Source organism: Prionailurus viverrinus, chromosome D3 (assembly GCF_022837055.1).
Source record: "Prionailurus viverrinus isolate Anna chromosome D3, UM_Priviv_1.0, whole genome shotgun sequence".
In the NCBI taxonomy this organism is placed as follows: domain Eukaryota; kingdom Metazoa; phylum Chordata; class Mammalia; order Carnivora; family Felidae; genus Prionailurus; species Prionailurus viverrinus.
In genome coordinates, this window is record NC_062572.1 from 27,502,960 (window position 1) to 27,528,548 (window position 25,589).

At 49.3% G+C, this 25,589-nt stretch overlaps 1 protein-coding gene across 1 annotated transcript in view; it reads right to left on the bottom strand.

Annotated features, from left to right (window-relative positions):
- The window catches only part of MYO18B (myosin XVIIIB), a 242,643-nt gene that overhangs the window by 119,173 nt on the left and 97,881 nt on the right, over window positions 1–25,589 (bottom strand). Inside the window, exons 25-28 of the mRNA XM_047828294.1 lie at window positions 12,866–12,985; window positions 12,444–12,552; window positions 8,192–8,316; window positions 3,393–3,547 (exon numbers count right to left, since the gene is read on the bottom strand). Of these exons, the coding sequence (XP_047684250.1) occupies window positions 3,393–3,547; window positions 8,192–8,316; window positions 12,444–12,552; window positions 12,866–12,985 (509 nt within the window). The remainder of the gene's footprint in view (window positions 1–3,392; window positions 3,548–8,191; window positions 8,317–12,443; window positions 12,553–12,865; window positions 12,986–25,589) is intronic.

Sequence of the window (25,589 nt, forward strand, 5' to 3'; positions counted from 1 at the left end):
AGGAGATCAGTACAGGAGGCTTTGGCAAGCCTCAATAAGATGTGATCTTGGTCACCTGCCCTTGGCCCACACAGAAAGTGCCACTGCTCCAGGGACCTTGGTATGGCCAGAAGGGTTAAACTGGGCATGGGGTTGGGGTCTTAGTGAGAAGAAAGTCCCCCTTGTTACAAGATTATCCAATGTATCTTAAAGCTAGATGGTCATTCAAAGCCTCAGACTCCTGAGAAAGCCGATCATGGGTCACAGGATGGGGTCCTCCTGTTGGAAGAGCCCAGGAGTTTTCTGATTGGCCGTTGGTGACATCATTCAAGAGGCGCCCCCGGCCGCCCCTGTGAATGGAAACATTGTGATGGTGATAATGACCCAGGAGTCCCAAGGTGCCGGGCTCTGGGCTGGGGTCCATGTGGTCTTTATAACAATTCAGCAAGAAACATGTAATGATATCCATTTTATAGAAGAGGAAACTGAAGTTCAGAGAGGCAGAGTGATTCGCCCCTAAATTCCAAAGTGGCCGAGGTGGGCTTGAGCCCAGCTTCTCTACTGTCTCAGCTAGTCCCCCATCTAACTGGGGCAGGTGGGATGAGGCAGTGGGGGCCAGACAGTGACCGATGTTTCAGAGGAGACCTTGACTTAACAGGCCACCCAATGCCAAAGAATGGCTCCTATGGACTCCAGCTTCTGGAACACACCGAAAGACCGCCTGCCTAAGGCCAGAGGGATTCACACACATGCCTCACCCCACTAGAAGCAGGCCTGGGGTCTAACTTCCAGTATGTGTGGGAGTTGGTGAGCCTAGCGCAGGCCCCACCCCAAGGAGACAGGCTCGGAACTCCATCGGCCCTCGGAACCGAGCTCTGTGACCCATGGGGTAACCGTGGCAACGATCCCAGATGGAGCCACTTTGGGCCACTCTGAACTTGGAAACCACGCTGGGGACAGGGAACTCCCCTGCATGGAGACATCAGTCCATCCAGGGCTCAGCAAACTAAGGAGGCGGCTACCTCTACGATTTGATTAAAGTTGGAGAGATTATGAAGAAGTATTGCTGACTTCTAGATCTTTCCCTCCCTATGGTTATTTTGCCCGGATTCCTACTTAGGCCTCTAGCCTCCCTGCTATATTGCTGGACCACCTAGAAGGAAAATGGCTCCCATTTGCAACGAGGGTCAAAACATGAATTAACTTCTGCCAGGGGATGGTAGAGGGGTAGGGAAACATCACAGGACAGGTAAGTCTTGGAAGGAAGAAATGGGATCTTTCCCAGGAGGGCCCCATGGGGAGGTTCTTGAGAGCCTGGAATGAAAGATTCTGACCCAGGGGGTCGGGAATGACCAGAGAGACGGAATTTTCTGGCTGCATAACCTCCACAGAGAGCCCCCGGGCCCCTCAGAGAGCAGAAACCCTACCTAGAGCCTCTCAGAACAGGAACAGAAGCCACAGATGAAAGCCAATGTTGTCACAGCTGGCAGAAACTCAGGGGATGTTAGAGCCCCCACCTCTCAGTTTGCAGATAGGGTCTGTCGGAGCTATTATTCAGCAACAGGTGGCCTGCTTAAGTCAAGGACTCCTCTGAAACATCAGTCTCTCTGGCCCAGAGAGGTGGTATCATTTGACAAGGTCACACAGGAACTGGCCAAGGAAAGACAAAGCCATTTTCCCCACTGCAAGGACAAGGTTCAGCCAGAATACCCAGGCAGGTGGAAAAGGAAACAGAGTCAGATTATCAATAAAAGATTAAATAACCTCTCTCATTTGAGGGGGGCATGCTAACAACTCCCCCAAAACTTTTTGTTTTCACATGAAGAAGTCAGCTCAGAAAAGATCAAAGTGATAGGGCACCTGGGTGGCTCAGTCAGTTAAGCATCTGACTCTCAGTTTCGGCTCAGGTCATGATCTTGTAGTCTGTGGGTCTTAGCCCCGTGCCTGGGTTAGCACTGAGAGTTCGGAGCCTGCTTGGGATTCTCTCTCCCTCTCTCTGTCCTCCCCTGCTCGTGCTCTCTCTCTCTCAAAATAAATGAACTTTAAAAAAAAGAAAAAAGAAAAGCTCAGAGTGAGAGAAAGAATATTTAAAAAAATTTTTTTAATGTTTATTTATTTTTGAAGGAGAGAGAGAGACAGAGCGTGAGCGGGGGAGGGGCAGAGAGAGAGGGAGACACAGAATCAGAAGCAGGCTCCCAGCTGTCAGCACAGAGCCCGACGCGGGGCTCGAACTCCCAGACCTCGAGATCATGACCCAAGCCGAAGTCGGACGCTCAACCGGCTGAGCCACCCAGGCGCCCCATACAGGAAGAATATTTAATTATGCAGACCCAAGTTCAAAATCCGTGCCCCTCCCATGAAAATATAATTCAGCGTGCCACCTCTTGGAAAAGAAGTGCCTTGAGCAAAACCACATCCCAGTCACATTTTCCAGTATTTTTAGTCCAGACTGTCTGAAAGAGACTGTGTCTCGTCTATCATTAGAGGTGGTCTGACTCCAGACGGGACCCCTCCCTGCACACCATCACCCTCACCAGCAAAGCTGCAGAACTCAGGCACAGCCAGGGTGTCCAGGGATTAGATGAGCACAGGCACTGAGGTTTCACATGTGCAAACTCATGGGTGCCAATCTAGGCTCAACCATTTGCTGAGCTATGACCACATCCCGACGGGAAAGCAAGCGTGGGAACCAGAGTGCAGGGTGCAGCTTCAAGGCTGGCATCTCGTTCATGCACAGGGCCCTGCCTACGCCAGAAGTGCTCATGTGATTGGAGAGCCTAAGTGCCGACTGAAAAGGGAAGTGAGTCGATTTGGGGCCTCCCCCATTCTCTGGCCCCATTTTCCGCCACGGGGCTAGGAGCCGGGATTCAGTCTGTCGAGCCTACCAACCCCATCACTTAGTCCTCGCTACAATGGGGTATTGCCATCCCCCACCTAAGGGTAAGGAACTGAGGCTGAGGGGGTTGGATGACTTCTCCAAGGTCATACAACTAGAGAGAGGCACAGCTCGGACTTGAACTGGGGTGGTCTGACATCAGCCCTTGCTCTCCCGCCCACCGTGCTCGGGTGTCCTCGCCCTCCACGGCCATCTCTTCACTTGTCAAAGGGGGGTGCTGAGGCCCAGAGAGGCCAAGAAAGCTCCCCAAGGTCACACGGTAGATTGGTTGTAGAGCGAGACTGGGGAACAGAAAAGAATGGCTTTTTGCTGCATGCTTGGGAGAAGCCTACAGGAGTAAGTGTGAGGGGTGGGGAGGAAAATGGGAGCAGAACGAGGGGTGAGGGGTTCCACCTTGTGGATGAGGAGCCCCGACAGGAGTGAGGGGGCTGAGGAGGAGAACCTGGAGACCCCCAGGAGGCCTCAGCATTGACGCAGCCCACCCTGGAGCCCAGCGACGGCGTGAAACGTAACTCACTTCTTCTGCTTCTTCTCGAGCTCGTGACTTCGGCTTTGCTGGTCCTCCAGCTGGAGGCGGGTGTCCTCCAGGTCACAGGTCAGATGGTGGCACTTCCTCTTTAGCTGGTGAGCCATTTTCTTGGCCCCCTCATAAGCGCTCTGCAGCTCCCCGAGCTGTGGGAGTGAGTCACAGAATGAGCTACCCCTCTCCGCCCGCACTGGACGGGCTTTCCTCTTCTTCTTCTTCTTTTCTTTAATCACAACAGCGTTTTTATTTATTTATGTTTAATTTCATTTTTTATTTTTTAAAATTTACATCCAAATTAGTTAGCATCTAGTGCCATAATGATTTCAGGAGTAGATTCCTTAGTGCCCCTTGCCCGTTTAGCCCATCCCCCCTCCCACTATCCCTCCAGCAACCCTCAGTTTGTTCTCCATATGTATGAGCCTCTTCTGTTTTGTCCCCCTCCCTGTTTTTATATTATTTTTGTTTCCCTTCCCTTGTCTACTTCTTATTTCAGGCAGCTGCCATTTCTGAGGTGAGCACAGTGGGAAAGAGAAAGGTACTAGGGTTGGAGAGACCCTGTCTTGACCACTTTCTGCCTGTTTCCCAGGAAGGAAGCTACTTCTCTGACCCCGTCTGCTCAAGAGGTGAGAATGGGGGCGGGGGGGAGGATGATTCCATCAGTCTCTCAAGGTTGTTTTTAATTTTACTCAATAATCTTCCTGCCAAGGTGCCCCATAGAGTCTTTACAAGCCCTGCCTCCACAAGAAGACTGAGGACTGTATACCTAATAACCCCATCAGCCGGCATCATCCCAGAGCCCATGTGGGGATTAGCCATGGAGCAGCCAAAATGGCGGCCGTAGAAGATCTGGCCAGGAAACCTGAGAGATGGGCTCTGAAGGTTAGAGCAGTAAATGGCCCTTCCGACGGGCTGAATTACACGGGGATACACATGACCGTGAACAAACAGAAAAGCAAAGCCTCTTGCATCTTTCTCAAGGAACCCCCCCCCCAAATGTTCTCGTTTGAATCTGGGAGAGAGGACAACTCAGCACACTCGCTTTGAAGAAATGGCCTCATTAAAGAATTTCTTTAAATAAGCAAAACTCTGAGTTAATGAAGCCTGTAATTCTAAATTCAGTATTTGATGGCAAATGGAATGTTTTCTTATATTCTGCTGCTCAGGAAAGGTTGCAGCTTTATTACTTTTTAATGCAGCATGAATAGCCCGCCCCCCCCCCCATTCCTTGGGGAACCTGACCCGCCTTTATAATTTGTTATTAAAGAACTGTGCTATTTTCCTGTAGTTGGGTTTAGCCACAGCTCAGGATGTTCTTGGGGAGTAGACATAATGCCCTTCTGGGAAGTGACCACTAAAACCATCAACACCATGGAGGATCCTGAATTTCACTGCCATTATTTATCAAATCCCATGTGATCTCACCCTGGCCCACCTCTGCAGGTGATTACACAACGCTTTTCTCTCACACTGAGGAGATAGATATAGATTAGATATAGATACAGATAATGGCAAGACAGGCAAATATGGCCTCCATTTTCAAGGCACTTACCACTAAAGGTGGGGAGGGACCAAGAAGTAAGCAGATAATTACAATACACCATGATGAGGTTTATACTTGGGGACCCAATTCAGAGGCACCCAAACAATCCGTATCAGGGGAGACTTTCTGGCAGGAAGGACATGTAAGCTCAGATCTTAAAGATAGTTGAAAGTATCCAGGTAGGGGAGAGAGAATATTCTAGGAAAAGGAAACAGCATGTGCAAAGGCCCAGAGGTGAGGAAGAACAAGGCAGTGCAATGGAACAGGATAGACAGCCCAGAAATAGACTCAGAGAAATCTAGACAAGTGGTCTTTCACAAAGGGGTAAAGCTGATACAATGAGCCAAACAGTCTTTTCAACAAACGATACTGGGACAACTTGGTCATCCACATGCAAAAAAAAGAATCTTAACACAGATCTCACACCCTTCACAAAAATTAACTCAAAATGGATCATAGACCTAAATGTAAAATGCAAAACCTTGAAGTTCCCAGAAGATAATGTAGAAGAAAACCTTTATGACCTTAGGTTTGGCAATGACTTAAAAAACATTTTTAATGTTTATTTTTGAGTGACAGACACAGAGCATGAGCAGTGGAAGGGCAGAGAGAGAGAGAGAGAGAGAGAGAGAAAGAATCTGAAGCAGTCTCCAGGCTCTGATCTGTCAGCACAGAGCCTGACACAGGGCTTGAACTCATGGAGTTCGAGATCATGACCTGAGTTGAAGTTGGATGCTTAACCGACTGAGCCACCCAGGCACCCCTGGCAGTGACTTTTTAGAAATGCACAAAAGCCATGACCCATGAAAGAAAGTTTATAAGCTGGACTTCATTAAAATTTAAAAAAAATTCCATGCTGCAAAAGACACAATCAAGAAAATGAAAAGACAAGCCACAGACTGGGAGAAAATATTTGCAAAAAAGCCCGTCAGATAGAGGATTGTTATCCGAATTATACAAAGAACACTTAAATCCAACAAGAAAACAACTCAATTTTTAAAATGGGACAAAGATCTTAGCGGTAGAAAGAAATGAGCTATCGGGGTGCCTAGGTGGCTCCGTTGGTTGAGCATCCAACTCGATTTAGGCTCAGCTCACGATCCTGGGATCGAGCCCCGCATGGGGCTCTGCACTAAGCATGGAACCTGCTTGGGATTCTCTCTCTCTCTCTCTCTCTCTCTGCCCTTCTCCCCTGCTCTCACTCTCAAAAAAAATTTTTTTTAAATGAGCCATCAAGCCACGGAAGGACGTGGAGGCAACTTAAATGCACATTACTAAGTGAAAGGAGCCAGTCTAAAAAGTTTACATGCTGTAGGATTCCAACTTTAGGACGTTCTGGAAAAGGCAAAAGTATGGAGGGATTAATTGGTAGAGGGGTGTACTGATAAAGCAGAGAGGATTTTTATGGTAGTGAAAATACTCTATAAAGCTACGATGGTGGATACATGCCATTATACATTTGTCTAAACCCACAGAACATACGACAGGAGGGAACCCAACGTAAACTATGGACTTTGGGTGATGATGATGTGTTAATGTAGGTTCATCCATTGTATCAAGTGGACCACTCTGGTGGGGGATGTTGACCATGCAGGAGGCTATAAAGGGGAATCATGGGAAAGTACCTTCCACTCTATTTGGCTATGAGCTTTAAACACGTGAGTGTGGTTGGACCTGGTGCGCTAGGGCTGGTATACCCACTTAGGAGAGTGGATTCTCCTCCAAGTTCCACACCCAGTGATATCACAATGGTAGGTGGAAACTGTCCCCTGTGGGAATATTTATGCCATGGACATTGGAAATTGGCAAATGCTACCCATCGGGGTGTTTATTTTCAGAGGGCCAGTTGCCAGCACACCGCTAGTTGAAGGGTAGACTGGTCAGAATGTACAAATAGGGGTAGTTGGAGACAATGCAACACAGGCAAAGAGGTCAAACTATCCCTCCATTCACCTAGAGAACACGAGGGACAAATACACTATATTTGTAACATCCAGCTGCACATTCAAGAAAGAAAGGAAAATTTGGGGATATCCAAAATGCAAAGGACACAAAACGAAAGCAGTAATCGTAGATGCTGATACTCTGGCAGACAGGGTGGAGGAGAAGACGAGCAGCGGAAAGATCCAGAAATAACACTGAAGATAATGGCTGTGTTTGAATGGCCAGACAGGGACGAGAGACAAAGCCTCGGGGGCACAGAAGATGAAAAGTTGGAATGAATACCCCTGCATTCATTCAGGACCCTCAAAGACCTGGGCCTTGGGGCAAGGGGACAGGAAATGATCCACCCACTGGCCTGGAAGGTGGTCAGAAAACCTGGTGCACTCTGGCTCTGAGTGGGGGAGAAAGTATTCCCCTTAGAAATCCAAACCCCAGATCTGTGCCTCAGGGGCGTTTAAAGCTCCAAGTGGCACCTGGCACAAGTTGCAACAGTCTGAAATGGAGAGAATGTCACATAGTCTCAGGGGCTGCTGTAGAAGACAAGGCAAAAGTGTCCCGTCTCGAGAGAGACACCCACAACCCTGTAAACAGAACTGCCATGAAAAGCAGTAAAAAGTTTTTAAAAATTTCAAAGTAAGACCAACTGACAATACAAAATAATGAAACACACACACACACACACACACACGCACAATTCACCGTAAGACAGGAAGCAAAAGGAACATTCCACCATGCGGACCACCTGGGGTTCCCGTGGCAGGAGTAGAGGGGCATGTTGAAGATGAGCTCACAATCAAAACTGACAAAACACTCAAGAAAACGATCCACCCTGAGAGTCAGCGTAATTTGCAAAGACAGAACAGTCTGAAAGAGACTCTGAAAGATCTCTTGGCCGCAGTGTGGCAGGTGGTTGAGGGGAGAGGCTGGAGGCAAGGAGACCAAGCAGGAGGCTGTTGCTCTGGTCTAGATGAGAGATGGAGGTGGCAGATTGACGCAAAGGGAATGGATAAGATTTGACTATTCTAAGGGCTTATTAAAATCATTTTATAGAAGAGAAGATCTGAGGCCCAAGATCTGAGGTTCTTTATTCCAGAGTATTCTTTCCCCATGCAGAACACGCACACGTAGACAAAGTATTTCCCACCTCCCACAGCAATCGCATTTGTAACAACAGTGGAGGTGCCAAAACATGAAATGGGGGTGCTCTCTTTCTCCCTCCCCAGGTTCAGCCAATACCTTGAACGGTGGAGGTAGGAACCTGCCCAATCTGACATTCTTGGGACCCAGACTAGCTATGACCTCTTACCTTCTGCTCCAGCTCTTTCCTGGATGTCAACTCGGAGTCCAGCCTCTCCTCAAATTGCTGTAGACGCTTCCGCAGGAAGTTGTTCTCCATCTGAGCACAGTCGAACCGCATCATCCATTCATCTGCTATTTGACAAAGTCAGGGAGGCCAGGATGGGAGGCTAGGTGAATCAGGGTGGTTCTCTCACACTCTCTTAGCTCTTTGATCATAATTTCACAGTATAGAGTTCCTGAGGCTTGATCTTGGACTTTAGGTTAAGAAATTCTGCTTTAAGTCCAAGTTTTTTTTTTAAAAAACACTTCTTCCAGGAAGCCTGTCCTGACCACTTCTGGTTGTCTAAAGTCATACCGTTCAATTCCCCTACAAGCATACATATACTTTCCTTCTTCCAAGGAAATCCCATGACCTTCAAGGACCGGAGAGATGTTTTAGTCATGTATAGATCCTCAACACCCTCTAAGAGTGTCCCCTACCCACACAGAATATTTCCCCATATGTGATGATACAAGTTCACCAACTGGAATCACCTTACTGGCCAACCACCTTGGATGGGATAGTACATACGCAGTGACTTTTGGTTAAATTATTTAATAAATAAACATTTAATAATAATTAAGGAATCTACTGAATACATAGCAACAGAGGCATTGGTCCCAAGTTGCCTCTATAAGAGAACAATCCCTTGATTTAGTTAAAAAAAAATCACTTGCTGAAGTGATGAAAACTGTTTGCATGAATAGAATGGGATAGACCAGGTTAGGATGTCTTTGGATTTTCTGAGTAATAGAGTAATGCCCCTTAAGGTAATGGAGCTGTGGGAGACATTCCATATGTGGACAGCTGAAGATAGAGACTACTTCATTCATCTTTTTATCCGTCCACCCATCCATCTCTCCATCCATCCATACCTTCTTCCATCCATCCATCCACCCATTCCTCTCACCATCTATCCATTCATCCATCCATCCATCATCCATCCATCCATCCATCCATCCATCTCTCCATTCATCCATCCCATCCATCCCATCCATCCATCCATCCCATCCATCCCATCCATCCACCCATCCATCCATCCATCCATCCATCTTTCCATTCATCCATCCCATCCATCCATCCATCCATCCATACCATCTTCCATCCATCCATCCACCCATTCCTCTCACCATCTATCCATTCATCCATCCATCCATCATCCATCCATCCCATCTCTCCATCCATCCATCTCTCCATTCATCCATCCATCCATCCATCCATCCATCTCTCCATTCATCCATCCCATCCATCCCATCCATCCATCCATCCATCCCATCCATCCCATCCATCCATCCATCCATCCATCCATCCATCCCATCTCTCCATCCACCCATCTCTTCATCCATCCATCCATCCATCCATCCACCTGTCCATCCATGCATTCCTCTCACCATCCATCCATCCATCCATCCATCTATCCATCTCTCCATCCATCCACCTGTCCATCCATCCATCTCTTCATCCATCCATCCATCCATCCATCCATCCATCCATCACCTGTCCATCATCCATCCATCATACATTATTCAATTTACCATGCACTGAAATGCCCACTGAGCAACACTACTTCATACCAGGCACAAAGGATAATGAAACAAATAAGAAACCACTGTATCTTCCAGCAGAAATCTAGTGGGGGAGACAACATACAAAAAGACAGCTGCAATCTAGAATGATCAGAGCTCTCGTAAGGCAAGCTTAGGGAACTCCAGAAGAGAATTCAAACTTATTAAAGCAGCAAATGTTTTTGTTCATCATTGTGTCCACAGGACTTACTACAATGCCTAGCATATCATAAATGCCTCATAACTTTCACTGGATAGGTGATGGATATTAGGGTGGATGGATAGGTCAGTACTGGGATGGACAGATGGAAGGAAGGAAGGAAGGAAGGAAAGACTCTTGGATAGATGGTAGGACTGAGGTCTTAGAAGAGGTGACCCCAATAGGGACTCCCACATAAGTAACCCAACCAGGATGATATAGTTGTAAGGAGTTAGAGCTTGTTCAAGTTTCCACTAAGGTAAATAATATCATGGTGGAAAAGTATCCTGTCTCCCGACCAGGATTAAAAAAAAACTGAAACAGCAGATAGCTGCAAAAGGAGGAGAAAGCAGAAAGCATTTCCGCACCTGTGCATGTGTTCTGCGCTAAGATGTGCTACAGAGCAGGTGGTAGGAGTTGTCAACATGAGCAGAGGGGAAAACCATTCTCCATTCTTCAACGCTGCTTTCTCCTGCCAACGTCCCTCCCTGGGGGCAGGGGGGGTGCATTCTTTTCTTTAAAATAATTTTTTAATGTTTATTTATTTATTTTGAGAGAGAGAGAGCACATGAGCAGGGGAAGAAGGGCAGAGAAAGAGGGAGAGAGATTCCCAAGCAGGCCCCTCGCAGTCAGTGTAGGGTCCCCGGTGGGACTTCGAGCCCACAGACCATGAGATCATGACCTGAGTCGACATCAAGAGTCGGAGACACCATAAAAGGGCCTCTTCAGATACCCCACCATGCATGGTGGGAAACCAGCTACGTTTTTCATAATTGATACTCCAGCTCCATCCATTGAGGAGCTGTGGTGGCATTGCTCGGGTGTGATTAAAGTGTTTTATTGCTCCTTTTGACTTTCCTATATTTAACATTTTTTCCTGTAATGAGCATGTATTGCTTTCCTAATGGAAAACAAAATATTTGTGGATTGGCTTCCTGGAATGAGCCTCTAGGGCTGAGAGCCTCTATAGCATCATGACGAATGTGCTCGTGAGCTAAGCACACCTCCCCCTCCCATCCAGTTCCCAGATCTTCCCAGAGAAAAACGAACTGGGGACTAGCATGGGGGGTCTCAGTCCCAGTTGGGATGGAACTGGGGCCATGCTCTTCTGGGGGAAACTTTGCTGTCCTACCTCCTGGTTCTGTAAAAACCCATTTCCTCTCTCCCTGCTTGTACTGAGTGTCGTGTGCCAGAGAACCCCGAAACTCCTCTGTAGATGCCTGCCCTGGGGGTGGGGGTGGGGGGCAGGAAGACAGGAAGCAAGAGGGGAGTGAAAAGCAAACACACTTTGCCTCTTCACCGCCTCCTGACCTCCGTTCCTCTGAGCGTCCCTGACGTTTCTAGGGCAGACATCCTCTGGGGGCATGGAAGAAAGAATGTCAACGTTTTATAAAAGCTGACAGACACACCAGGCATCCTTGTCCCCTGACTCATTTAGGCTGGGGAGAGGAGCTGACGGAGATGTCACCATGCCCGTTGAACCATGAGATGTGAGCCCCCAGGCAACTCCAGAAGCCCGGCTCCACCAGAAAACCCCGGCTCTGCTGAGCACACCTAACCTCTGGGTAATTCAGGGGCCTCGCCTTCTCTCCATCCAGTAACTGCTGAGCGCCTGGCACCGCTCTCAAATGGGGATGGTATGGGGCACGTGGGTGGCTCAGTCTTGATTTTGGCCCAGGTCATGATCTCACGGTTCCTGAATTCGAGCCCCGCGTTGGGCTCTGCGCTAACGGTGAGGAGCCTGCTTGAGATTCTCTCTCTCTTTCTGTCTCTGCCCCTCCCCTGCTCTCTCTCTCTCTCTCAAAAATAAATAAACATTTTTCAAAATGGGGAGGGTAGTAGTTTCTGTGCCACAGCCTACGAACACGGATGGATGATGACCCCACTACAGCATTAGCAGTAAATAAAGTCGCCATGCACGTGGCGTTAACCACTTTCCATCAACCGTCTTTCCTATCAATCCATCCATCTGAAAGACGAGGGAGCCAAAGCACACATTTCTCTGCCCAAAAGCCACCCACCTCAAAGAGATTCAAGTCCAGATTCAAATCCAGAAATGCCATTTCACAGATGGCTGCGTGTAACCACCAAAATGCCTTAACCTAAAATCCACGTCGTCTATATCAAAACTATTCATGTAATTGTAAAGGGGCCTTGCCATAGAGTCACTGTTGTTTGGGTCGTTCTTTGTGTTATTACTGACCTGTACCTGTCACCTTGATAAAGGACTATCTGGGATATTGTTGGGTTCTCTGTTTAATGTCTGCACCAGACCGGAAGCTCCAGGAGGGCAGGGCTGTGGCCGTTTGCTCTGACAAAATGACAGCCCCTGATGCAGCCTCTGGGGCATACTAAGTGCTCAGGGCGAACGACTGCATGAACAAACGAATGAATGGAACAAAAGGACGGCATGTTTTTCACCCCTGTCTAATTCCGAGAGTCCCGGTTTGCTTACCTCCTCCTGTGTGGCTCCTTTCCAAGTCACCCAACTGAATTTTCTGCTGCGCTTCTCCCAACTGCTTCTGCACTTCTCCCAAATTCTTCTGGACTTGCTCATACTTGCTCTGGAAGAAAGGCCCCAGGGTGTCAAACTGGAGCCCAGTGCAGCCTGGGCCTGGCCATCCCCCACCCCCCATGGTGGCTTGGTAACCAAGGACTGTCTACCCTTTACATAGTCCTCATCCAAGGCACCTCCAAGGTAAAGGCTTAGGAAGACACAAATGTCCTCCAGGACCTTGAACATGAGAGTCAGTAAGCCACTGCCTCTTGCTTATAGGCTTCCGGCTCCCACATGTGAGCAGACAAGGAGGCGGGTAGACCCAAAGGCTCCCAGCCACCCTGCTCAGCCACACCCGCCACCACCCCTGGGGCACCCACCTTCAGCTCCTGGACCTCCCGGAAGGCCCGCAGCCGCTCTGCCCGCTCACTCTCTAGCACCTGGCAGGCCACGTCCCCCCTGAAGTGCTCATCAGCCAGCTCCGCGGTCAGTTCAGCAACCTGGAATAGGAGGGTTACAGCAGAGTCACTCGTGGTTGAGGGGACGTCAACTCTTCTCCCCCCGGGCACCCTCCACAGGACCAGCCTGGACAAATCACGGGCTCTTGTGGCAAAAGGGCATCTCCGTGTAATGAGGCGGTTCGGGGTGTGATGGTCAGAATGTTATTGGTCCCAATGTGTTAGAATTCTTGGCCCAATGCTCACTAGCTGTGTGACTGCCCCACGCAGGATGCCTGTCTGATTCTCGGTTTCCTCAGCTTTAAGGGGTGGGGCATGACTTAGAGAATTGTCTTGACAAGTAAGTGAGATAATCCACATAAAGTTAGCGCAGTGCTGGCACGTAGTAAATGTTCAATTAAAGGAAGTTATCCTGGGTGGCTCAGTCGGCTGGGCGTCCAACCCTTGATTTCAGCTCAGGTCATGATCCCAGGGTGGTGGGATTGAGCCCCACACGGGGCTCCACGCTGAGTGGGGAGCCTGCTTAATATTCTCTCTCTCCCTCTGTCCCTCCCCCTGCTTGCTCTCTCTCTTAAGAAAAATAGAAGTTAAAAAAAAAAAAAGTTATTCTAGCAGAAGCTCTCCTTACCCATCCTTCAGCGAGCCATTTTGCTGGACGGATCAATGGGCTCCCCTTGGTAAGACATGCAGGTGCTCACCACACAAGAACACCCTCAGCTAGGAAACCTCTCTGTGGCTCCCCGTGATCTACCTGCCTCCACCAGGGGACAGCCATGCACACCCAGTACTGGTTGTGCGTGTTCCCCACCCATTTATGCCTGTCACATTTCTGCTGTAATTACCGATTCAATTAGCTCTTGTATATACCTATAAAACACGACCAGGCCAGGAGTTTCCACGAAAACTAAATGGAACGCGTTGGAAGAAATAATACGAGTTGTTTCTCAAAACTCTTAAAATCTGTGGGGCACCTGGGTGGCTCAGTCGGTTAAGCTTTCAACTTCAGCTCCGGTCATGCTCTCACGGTTCATGAGTTCGAGCTCCGCATCCAGATCCCTGCTATCAGCACAGAACCCGCTTCAGATCCCGTCTCCCTCTCTCTCTCTCTCTCTCTCTCTCTCCCTCCTCCTCCTCCTCCTCCTCCTCTCTCTGTCTAAAAAAAAAAAAAAAATTAAAAAAACTCTTAAAATTTGTTTTTTTAATGTTTATTTTTTCTTGAGAGAATGGAGACAGAGTGCAAGTGGAAGAGGGGCAGAGAGAGAGGGAGAGAGAGAATCCCAAGCAGGTTCCACGCTCAGCACAGACCCCAACACAGGGCTCAATCTCAAGACCACAAGACCAGACCGGAACAGATATCAAGAGTCGGACACTCAACCGACATGAGCCACCCAGGTGCCCCCAAACTCTTAAAATTCTAATTTTTAAAATGCATGTGTCTCGTCAAACAGTTTCAGGTGCCAAACTTATTTTTAAAAAAGGAAATTAAAAAATTCGGCTTATGCATTCAAACTACTTTTCCATTTGCTCTGCTTTAATGATATCAAAGCTGGAAATCACACGGTCACGTGTTAGGGGCATGGTTTAAGAAAGGAAGAATGTCTCAAGTCAGGTGCTCATACTCTGAAGGCTGTGGTCCAGAAATAGCGTGAGTTGTAGTCACGTTCAGGGGCAAAAATAAAAATGTTTATATCTTAATGAAATCCAACTTGCACTGACTTTTCCCCCCATCAGTGACCAACTACAGATGCCAAATGGGTCAAGGCTTCTGTGTTATTATTGTCCCAAAGTGCAGCCTTCCAGGTTCAAGGCTTTGCCAAAGCAAATGAGGCAAGAACCCGGGAAGTGGACTTTTATGACCAAGAGGCTTAGAAATGACCTTACGCAGCAGGGTCGCTCAGGAAACGGAGACTCCCTCTATGGGGGCAGTGGTCAAAGTCAAGACAAGGAAGGAAAAGAAAACAATAGAAGTAAGGCATGGGGTTCAAGTCCAGACACACTGCGTGACCTTGGACAAATCCCTTCTCTTGAGCTGTGAAACGCCCTGCATTAAGGAATATCCATTGTCCTGCTGGCATTCCCATCCGATGCCACAACTGTCATGACTGAAGATGTCTACACGCTTCACTCTCCCATGAGACCCTGTGTGTGGCACCAAGGAGCGGCTGTGGGGTGTTGTCACAGACACCAAGGGGCCCTTCCGGCGTGGAATCCACCTGCCCCGCCCCCCAAGCTAGTTCCCATCAATACCATCAGCTCATAGGTGGTCTCAAAACTCATTCCTCCGCCCCATGAAGAAGGCAGATGAAGATCTGTATGTTTCGACATGAAAAACAAAAGCAAAAACAAGATACATGGCCAACGGTGGGGGAGAAAAGCAAAGTGGCAGAATAGGACGTTTGGCCTGTGCTCGTTTTTGTTTTCTTTCTACTTGTACAGAAAAAGGCACTCTCGAACTGTTAATAGGGATGTTTTTCTTGTTTTCCTAGAAGGGTGTGGGCTCACAGGGGACTCCGGTTTCTTTACGATGCATCTCTGCACTGCTGATAATCAGAAGAGCGCAAAACAAATATCTTAAAAAAAATAGTCCCCCCAAATTGAGCTGCAAACAAATAAACCAGAGCTGCTGCTCTGCACGTTCTATGCTGCCCCCCTTTTTCTCCCCTCCACCTGCCCATTGGCTTCCCGTCTTGGTGACCACACCAGTAGCTGCTCAGACCTACATGTGCCTTTTATAGAAATTGGGGGGGGGGAGAGGCTTAGGGGGAGCATTCTGAAGTCACACAGCAAGTGAGTGGCAGAGCTGGGACGGGAGCCCAGATCCCTCTGGTCCAAGTAACCGCCACTTAACAAGCCAGGGGCTCTCCCAGGGTGCACCGGGCTGTCTCTGGGGTGGGGATTCCATTTGCTGTTCCTCCCACTGTCATCTTTAAAGTGATCTGGCGGAAACATTTGCGCTGCAGTCCCCTGGGATGGCTGTTAAAATATTCCCAGTATATTCCTCAGTATTCCCAGAACGCCCACACCGTAACCTCTGTGGTGGGACCCAGGGATCTGAAGTTCAACACACTCCATGGTTGTCCTTAAGCACAACCAAGCTTAAGAATTACTGCCATAGAGGCCCTGGGTGGCTCAGTCAATTAAGTGGCCAACTCTTGGTTTCGGCTCAGGTCTTGATCTTGAGGTTCGTGGGTTCGAGCCCCGCGTTGGGCTCCGTGCTGAGAGCTGGAGCCTGCTTGGGATTCTCTCTCTCTCTCTCTCTCAAAAAAAAATTTAATAAGTAAGTAAACTTTGAAAAAAGAACTGCTGGCATAGAAATTGCCAGAATCTCTTCCTAATCTTGGCCTCACACCTGGCTTTAGATGGGTTAGATTTCCTTACGGGCACACAACAGCACCGGCACTGGGGGAGCGATCGTTTGCACTTGGCTCTGAACACAGGCTGGTACGATCCAGGAATGCCCAGATCATGTCCCTGATCCCCGCCTTCCCATCCCCACCACCAGCATCGATCCTAAACACCCGGATCGTGTTCTCTCCGCCTTAGACAATTAGTACGAAATTTCATTTGTGCTAATCAGCCTGAGCAAAGGGAGCACAACATTAATTTAATGCATTAATTTTGAGTTCTACACAATCCAAGTCTGGAGTCCAAAGGACAATTAGTCCTCTCAGATTAGGGAAATGACAGACGCTTTTCCCAGAGACGAGTAGCCCCCGGCCTTCCCCTAGCCCCACAAATCCCTCTCCCTTCCCACATTTCAGGGTCCAAGGGCTTTATTCACAGAGGTGAGAGGTGGGCACCATGCCCAGAGTTATTAGGTGAGTGCAAAATGAAAACCGGTTTAATGAGGGAAGAGCCTGGTTTGCAAACCCAGAAGGGTCCTTGCCGATTACTCAGGCACCAATTAACTAGAAATTATTCTGAAAACCTCCCTGGATCCACCACTTAAGCCAAATCATCAGAAACTCTCTTTCTACTCAGGGACCATGACTCCAAAAGTCTGCCGGAGAGAAGGGGACAGAAACAAATAAATGTGCCGTACATGTGGCATAGAGTCAAATAGAAATACTCCATATCCCGTGCCCTGGCATCACGGCAGCCTGAGGGAGATGGCAACAAAACATTTGATGGGCATTAAATGCTGAGCACATGTGCGACCCTTTGGGCTGTCAGTGTCACTGCCGCTTATCATTCATTATATGAGCACCGACTGTGTGCCAGGCCCTGCCTTCAAGGATCTTTCTGTTGAGCTGGGGAGATAAACCCACATGTCTGAGCCCAACCCTGTCCTTGGCTCTTATATTCAAGAGTTCTCAAAACTCCCCAAATTGTCTGGTCTACAGAGAGCAAGCAGTGGCCTTTCACTGTGCACTTTTCAATGTAAGGAAAAGCATTGGTTCCTTAGAAGCCCTTGCAGGAGAAATAGCTCATACTCATCGGATGCTAGGGAGAGACATGTGCTAATCTCTTGCTGTGTGCCTGTCAAGTGCCTTATAAGGAGAGGATTTTTATTTCCTTTCCACAGAACGGAAAACTGAGGCATTGAGCGGTGAAATGATTTGTTCAACGTCATGGCTGATAAGTCACACGGGGGAGTCCAGCTGAGCAGCCTGAATCCCAGGTCCTGACTCGTAATTTCAGGGCCATCCTGTCCCACATCTGCCACCTGACTCAACGCTGGGGGTCAGCAGTACAGGAGCCTTGGTGTACCTGGGGCAGACCGGGAGGTAGTGGGTGGGGGAAAGGAGGCGAAACAGACAGCTGGGTGTGGTTCAAAGGCAAGGCCACCCACCCCCGAGGGGCCATGACCAAAGGGAGCTTTATGGAGCCCCCGCGGAAGTGAAGCCCCACCCCTGTCAACCTGAGCAATTAAGAGAAAAGATGGAAAATGAAAGCAGAAAAAGAGGGGATGGGGAGAAAATAAATCAATAGGCAGAGGGTCTGTCCAGCTGCAGAGCCAGCTGGCCGCTTTGGGCTTCAATCTCACGGTATCTTCCCTCGAAGCTGCCTGGGTCATGAGGGGAAATTCAGAACAAATCTCTAGCTTACTGGCGGGCTCCAGGGCTCCAGAGACTCACTCTGGGCACCCGTTCAGGGACCGCCCTGTGTACTTCTCTTCCCAGCTGCTACTAAGTGATGGTAATAGTTCCCTTAATAATAATCATGACCACAGGAGCGTCTGGGTGGCTCAGTCGGTTGAGGCTCCAACTCTTGACTTCAGCTCAGGTCAGGATCTCACGGTCTGTGGGATCGAGCCCCAAGTCAGGCTCTTTGCTGACAGCATGGAGCCTGCTTGGGATTCCCACTCTCCCTTTCTCTCTGCCTCTTTCCTGCTCTCTCTCTCTCTCTCTCTCTCTCACACACACACACACAAAATAACATAAATAAATTTAATAAAAAATAATAATCACTATCACAGAGGGTGCTTACCATGGGTCCGGCACAGGGTAACCCACAGAACCTTCACAGAGACACTGAGAGCTGGGGACTGATACCTCTGCGTTGCAGATGGGGACCTGAGGCACTGGGGTGTGGACATTCGCCCAAGGACACACAGCCGGCCAGTGGCGGAGCTGGATGCAAATCAAGGCAGCCTGGCTCCAGAGCCTTTACTCGTAGCCATACCTTCAAACTGCCTCTTGGGGGCTCCAAGAATATACGCCAAGTGAATTAATAATGTATCCGGGAGCCAAGGAGGGAGGGAGGGATCCACAGCTTCCGGCAGGTTGGCGGGAATGGGGACCACACTTGCAGGTGTGCTGGGACATATGTCATGCATCAGAGAGGGACACACAGGACAACACATCACCGACTGGCCTTGGGTGGGAGAAGCAGAAGCTATGGACTTTCGTGAGCTTTAGAAGCGGTCTTCAAGGTCCCACAGCACCCCCCTAAAGAGGAAATAACCCCTCTGATGCTGTCACCCACATATCCCACCTTGAAAATGGTTTTTAGGGGCACGCGGGTGGCTCAGTGGGTAAAGCGTCTGACTCTTGATCTCGACTCAGGTCGCGGGAGTTTGAGCCCACGTTGGGAGTCTGCACGGGATTCTCTCTGTCTCTCTCTCCCTCTCTGCCCCTCCCCTGGCTCACTTGAGCTCATGGGCACACTTTCTCTCTCTCTCTCTCTCTCTCTCTCTCTCTCTCTCTCTGGCCCCCACCTTCAGGACGGAGTTCAAACCTCTCACGTGGTTCTCACAGCCCCTGGGATCTGGCCCAGCCTCGGCGACTGACCCTACCCCAAAATCTCCCCACACGCATGAGACCTTCCAACGGCGAGGACTGTGGGTGCCAGCCCAGGTCCCCGGTCTCTCTCTCTGTTCTTGCTGTGCCCTCTACCTGGAACGCACAGCCTCCCCACCTTGTCACCTGGCTAGCTCCGGGTCGTCTTAAAGGATGAGCCACTCCAGCCTCCTCTTTCACAGCCTGTTTGGAGTCAGCCAGACGCCGGGTCAAAGCCCAGCTCTGCTACTCGCCGGCTGTGTGATATTGGACAAATCGCTCCACCTCTCTGGTCTTCACTGTCTTCATCTAGAACTTGGGGTATGAATGACACCGTCCTCACAGTTTGATTTGAAGGTAAAACGAGATAAAGCAGGCGAAGGATGTGTCACGGCAGCCAGCACAGACACGTCGCTCGTTAAATATTACTTGAATTACTAAATTCAACATTATCGCCTTTACTCATGCAGTTGGCACTGAGTGCTCTGAGGGGTGTAGGAATAGCCAAGATGTAATCACATATATGTTAGCAACAGCGGAGATGCGGAAAGACTCTGTAAGAACCAGTGTAATAATTACTTTCCTTTTTTAAAAAATGTTCATTTGTTTCTGAGAGAGAGGGAGCATGAGCTGGGGAGGGGCAGGGAGAGAGGGGGACAGAGGATCCGAAACGGGCTCTGCACTGACAGCAGAGAGCCTGACGCGGGGCTCGAACCCACGAGCCATGAGATCATGACCTGAGCCGAAGTCGGACGCTCGACCGACTGAGCCACCCAGGCGCCCCTGTAGAGAGGAATGTGGAACCACCACTGTCACCATTCTGCCAACAACCACACAAAGGCTCAGAGCCTGGAAGGAGTTGCCCACGGTCCCACTGCAATGAGGACCCAGAGCCAACCGTCCTGACTCACCCTCTCTGCTCCTGGACCAGACATCCCGGGTCGGGCTGTCATACCCATCCCTTGCACAGTCCCCAGCTTCCTCATGGGCGTTACAAAGTAGGTACAGAAGGCATTATGGCCTGGATTTTCATACGGGGAAACTGAGGCATGCAGAACATTCCAGCTGTGCACTCCTCTGGGGGGCCTTAGCTGTGGTCATCTGTGAGCACGCCCACACGATGGCCATAGAACCTCTGCAGTCAGCTTTCTGCCGGAGGGGCACTCTCCCCACCATGCCCCAGCAGCTGAGACCCAAGAGACCCTGACACCCTGAGTTAGTTAGGCAATCAGTCTGTCTTACTCTCTTGGGGATGGGTCATGGACATACCACATCCAGTCTCCAGAGGCACGGTGCCGTGGTACCGTGGTAGCAGTCAGGAGGCCCGGTATATGTTCCAGACTCAGTCACCACTAGGCCACACAGCCCTTGGAAAGTCGCTTCCCTTCCCTCCAGAGATCAGTGGCCGGCCACACATCATAACGTCCCGGGCCAAACACCCCAGCACTTTGCAAACGGACTTTCTGACCTGAATCTCCGGTTCCCGCCCCAGGCTGGTGGGTTCTGTCTTCTCGGCCGTCCCTTACCAAAAAGTGAAAACTTGTCATGCCGATGAGGCCAGACATCCAGAGTGCCCGGGGCCCGCGATGACTAAATTCTTGGGAAAAACCTAGATGACATGCCACGGAGGGAAGAAAACACCCCCTTGTCATTTTTACCCCCCATGTGCTCCCGCAGCCATATAGGAAGTCCCTATAAGAGGACAAGCCCTGCCTTCTCGTGAAAATAAAAAACCCCACTTTGCATCAAGGCAGATTTTGCACGCTTGAGGAATATTTATAGCCAGCTTCCTGGAGGCGTCTCATCTCCTCTTCTGCTCCTTCGCAAATGAAGCACTTAAATCATTTTGCAATAATGTTGTCTTTTTAATAAGCCTAGTCAAATGGAGTTTTCACTGATGAGGCACAACATGTTTTAGCAACATTTCTATCCGTTGCTTCCCCACCAACCGAGACAAGCGGGCGGGGTGCAGAGGCCACGAACCGGGGCCAGGAGTGTCTGCGTGATGCATGGCCCGTGGGAGTGTCTGCCTCCCAACTGTTGGCAGAAACTCTTCTAAGAAAAGAGAACTGCATAGAAGGGGGTCCCTTCTATCTGTTCCTCAAAGCGTGGACCCCAGACCAGCGGGTTCGGCATCACCTGACACAGCTCGTGGGGAATGCAGATTCTCCAGGGCTGCCCCAAGCCTCCTGACTCAGAATCTCTAGGGCTGGGGACCAGCCCGCTATATTCTAACACATCCTCCCGGGGATTTTGACACGCTTTCGAGCACGAGAACCACGAGTCTCACATGGCACGATGCTGCGTTCAGGTTCACCTTGGGGCTTGTTAAAAGAAGCAGGGAAGAGTTCCCCTCCCCGAGATTCCCTCCTGGGTCGAATCCTCGGGAGATGGGATGGGGAAGCTACAGGGGACACAGCTCCCCCAGGTGATCCTGATGTTCCGTGAAGTATAAAAGCAACCAGAAAAAAAAAATCAAAGTGGCTTTTTGGTGGAGGGGAAAGAATTAGAGACCTGTCTTCAAATAAAATCTTACTTGGGCCCCAGGATACTACGTTTCACCAAATCTGAGCTGCCTCTGATTATAAGCTGCACCATTATGGAACAAAAGAAAAGAAAGTGCTGTCATTTTTTAGTGTAAGACGCGTGATTGTGGAACGCAGTGCAATTCCAGAGACGCAGAAAGGTGGAAAATAATGGGAGTCCAAAAAAATCAATCAAATACAGAATGAAACTAAAGAAGGGCATCTATGGCCACTGATACAGGTTGGGGGATTCTGGAGCCCTTTGACCTCTTCCTAGCCCCTGGGCAGGTCTGAAGAGACTCGGAGCTTCAGAAAATACTTCCAATTACTTCATCGAAAAGGGAAAGCCGGGGCGCCTGGGTGGCGCAGTCGGTTAAGCGTCCGACTTCAGCCAGGTCACGATCTCGCGGTCCGTGAGTTCGAGCCCCGCATCGGGCTCTGGGCTGATGGCTCAGAGCCTGGAGCCTGTTTCCGATTCTGTGTCTCCCTCTCTCTCTGCCCTTCCCCCGTTCATGCTCTGTCTCTCTCTGTCCCAAAAATAAATAAACATTGAAAAAAAATTTTTTTTTAAAGAAAAGGGAAAGCCACAGATTGGAGGAAGAGATCTGTGCCACATATATCCAACAACTGAACTTAAATCCACGGTATATAAAGAGTTGCTACAAACCAATAAGAAAGCAGTAGTAAGTGGCCAAGGGACTTGAAAGACCGCTTCGCCAAAGAGAATAACAGCCAACAACACGAGAAAAGGCGCAAATTAAAATAACGGTGTGGGATCACAGGGCGCCCAAAACAATCAATAAATGGAAAGGACAATATCAAGCGCTGGTAAGGGGGTGGACTGCTGTAGGAGGGTAAACTGATTCGATCACTTGAGCAAGCTGTTTGTATCCATTAAAACCCAACACAGAGAGAACTTGGAACCCAGCAATTCCATTCCCAGTGCATTCCTAATGGAAATGTATGATACCTGTACCAAAAGACATATGGAAGGATGTTCACAGCAGGCACATTCATCACAGGTTAAAGCTGGAAACAACCAAATTCTCATGTAGAGTAGAATGAATAGAGTGCTCTGTACCCATGATGGAAAACTACACAGCAATGACAACGGATGGGCCACAGCCGCCCCCAACACGGAGGAATGTCACAATGTCATATGAAAGGCATTTGATTGCATTTCGGTAAAGTTAAAAAATGGGGGGGGGGAACCCAATCTATAGTGCTAGAGGTCAGTTTATGGTTACCCTTGGAAGGTCATGGCTGAAAGGGCCATGAGGGGGACTTGGGGGGAATCTGGGAATGTTCTGTGTCTCCATATGAGTGTTCATGCCTTGGTGCGTTCAGTTTGTGAAAATTCATGAAGACGTATATACTTAACAACCTGTGCACTTTTTTGTATGTTGGACCTTGCTATAAAGTTTAAAAAGGAGGAAGTGGAGGAAGAGGAGGAGAGGGGGGAGGGGGAGGGGAAAGAAATCACAGCACTCAGTCACCTGAACGTGCTTCCTGGATAAAGCTCTGCTTTGCCTCCTAACTGAGTTTTTTAGGGAATTGATGTCTTGCCCTTGTCTTGCAGTTCAGGACGAGGCCCGCCAAAGCCCTCCTAGAGGTCACCTCTTCTACTTCCTGGACGAATATTACTGAGGTTGTACTTTGCCACGTTACTTGGTGCCCCTTTTCACGAGGACTCATGGAAGAAACTTCTCTGATAGCTCAATACTTGGAAGAATGAGTATTATCTCAAGCAACAGGTGTGCGTGTGTGTTTAAGCTGGGGACAAGTCCATGTAATCTCTTGCTTCCCTCTTTGCTTTGGTTGCTAGGAAGCTCAGTGTCAACATTTCAGCTGACCTTTCATGGCATCATTGGTCCATTGGATGTCTATTCTGTACCAGGGGCTCGGCCAACGTGATGGGCAAGACATCCTCCCTGCCCTTGGGGCCTCACCAAGCCAGGGCACAGGCGTGCCAGAGGGGGTGAGAACACCTCCATCAATGCAGTAACAGGAAGCTCAGGGCCCAGGATCGCCAACTGTAGGGGCCCAACCCATCCCTAAAAGGTTAACAAAGGCTTCTTGGAAGAAGTACCACCGGAACTGGGTGACAAGGGACGACCAGGCATTAACCAGCTGAGGAGGGTGGAGGGAAATACTCCAGGCAGAGGCAACAGCAGATGCAAAGTCTGAAGTGAGAGCGAGTCCAAGGCTCACGGTAAATCTCTATTTCTAATTCTCACCCTCCCCCCTTTGGTACACTCTTCAACCTCTTATTTCCCGTTGTTCTGCCTTTCTTAGCTTTGAAATTTTGTCTTATTTTTTTTTCCAGGCCCCGGACGTCTTTTCGGAGGTGCGGACGCTTGAACGCCTGGTCCAGGTCTCAGCAGCCTGGCCCCTTCTCTTCCTTCTCCCAGTGCGGCGTGAGCTGTATAGCCAGATGCTAATGATGTTCCCCTCCTCACTGTCTCCCCGGCTCCCCCGGCCGCTGAGGCACCCCAAGTGACCACGTCCTACTCGACAGTGTGTGATGAATTACTGTATCAAATGTCAGCTCAGCGGGAAGGAGTTTCTGCAGGGGAGTCACCGATATTCCCAGCCCACGCATGGCTCTCTGATTGCTCGCTTCTGCTGCTCTGTCATTGCTACTTCCTGTGGGAGAGGTCAGGCTGGGTGCTCTCTAGAGCCTTGAATGACACTTGGGTGTCATTTCTTCTCCTCCTTATGGTATTTTCTATAAGAGGGCAGAGGCCCATGGTGGAGCCTTTTCCACCCTGACTCTCCTAACTCTATGTGACGTGACTGTCCCCTTCCAGGAGCCTCTGACTCTTCCTTGTCTGTGGGAGTGAGACAGAGAACCCTTGGTGGAGAGAGTGGACACGATGACAAGGAGAATGAGAAGAGGTGGAAAAGAGATAGCCCCTACCCCAAACTTCATTCCATGTCCCCACGGGAGCCAGCCAGGCTCAACTTGGGCTGTCAATACAGGAAGCAGAATGTGTTCCATTGGCTTGATCATGAACCCAATTATAGCCCCCACCGTCCGTCTAGCAAACCAAGCAATGTTATCAGTCACGATAGCACCACGGGTTCGCAGGTGTGGAAAGCTCTAGTTTTGCTCCAAACTGACAAATATTATCCCATGCTGCCTCAGGACCTTTGCATTTGCCATTTCGACTCGATTCCCTAGATCTGCGCATAGATGACTGTGCCAGATGACTCAGACCTAGACTCAATCCGTGGAAGCTTTCTCAGACCGCTCAGGCAAAAATAGCCCCCTCACTGTCACCTCCCTCTGCTTATTATCTGTAGCACTTGACCATCAAAAAGCAGCTTGCTTTTTTATTAACTGTGGTCTGTCTCCCTCGATTGGCCTGGAGACCTCATGAGGACAGGGACTTTGCCTTCTGCCTAGCTGCATTTGAGGTGGCCAGCTGAATGCTTGCTGCCTGGGAGATGCTCATACTCATTTGCTGAATAGGCGAATAAAACTGGACTACAGTTGAGCTTCAGCAGGACCCTGTGAGGTGCCCAGGGCTTCAAAAGTCAGCTGAGACTAAGGACGAGACGGGCAAAGCCCTCACCCAGGGTGCGGAATTTCAGGGAGTGCCAAGAAACCCAGAAACCAAGATTAAATAGCATTCTAATGCAATATTTAAGAAAGTCAAAATTCATGCCAAAAATCCGCGATGAATAAAACATCAAAAATTTAAATGAAGACAGGATCCCACTGTGCATACTCTCTCACTTACCCCTCACCTTAATCCCGGCCCACCAGTCCTTCCTTTATTTGAAATTTTGGTATTTGGCTCATCGTGGATTTTTTTTTTTTTTGCATTCATTTACATTTTAAAAGACACTGCATTGAAATATGATTTCTCTTGCTGAGTTTCTGGCACCCCTTTA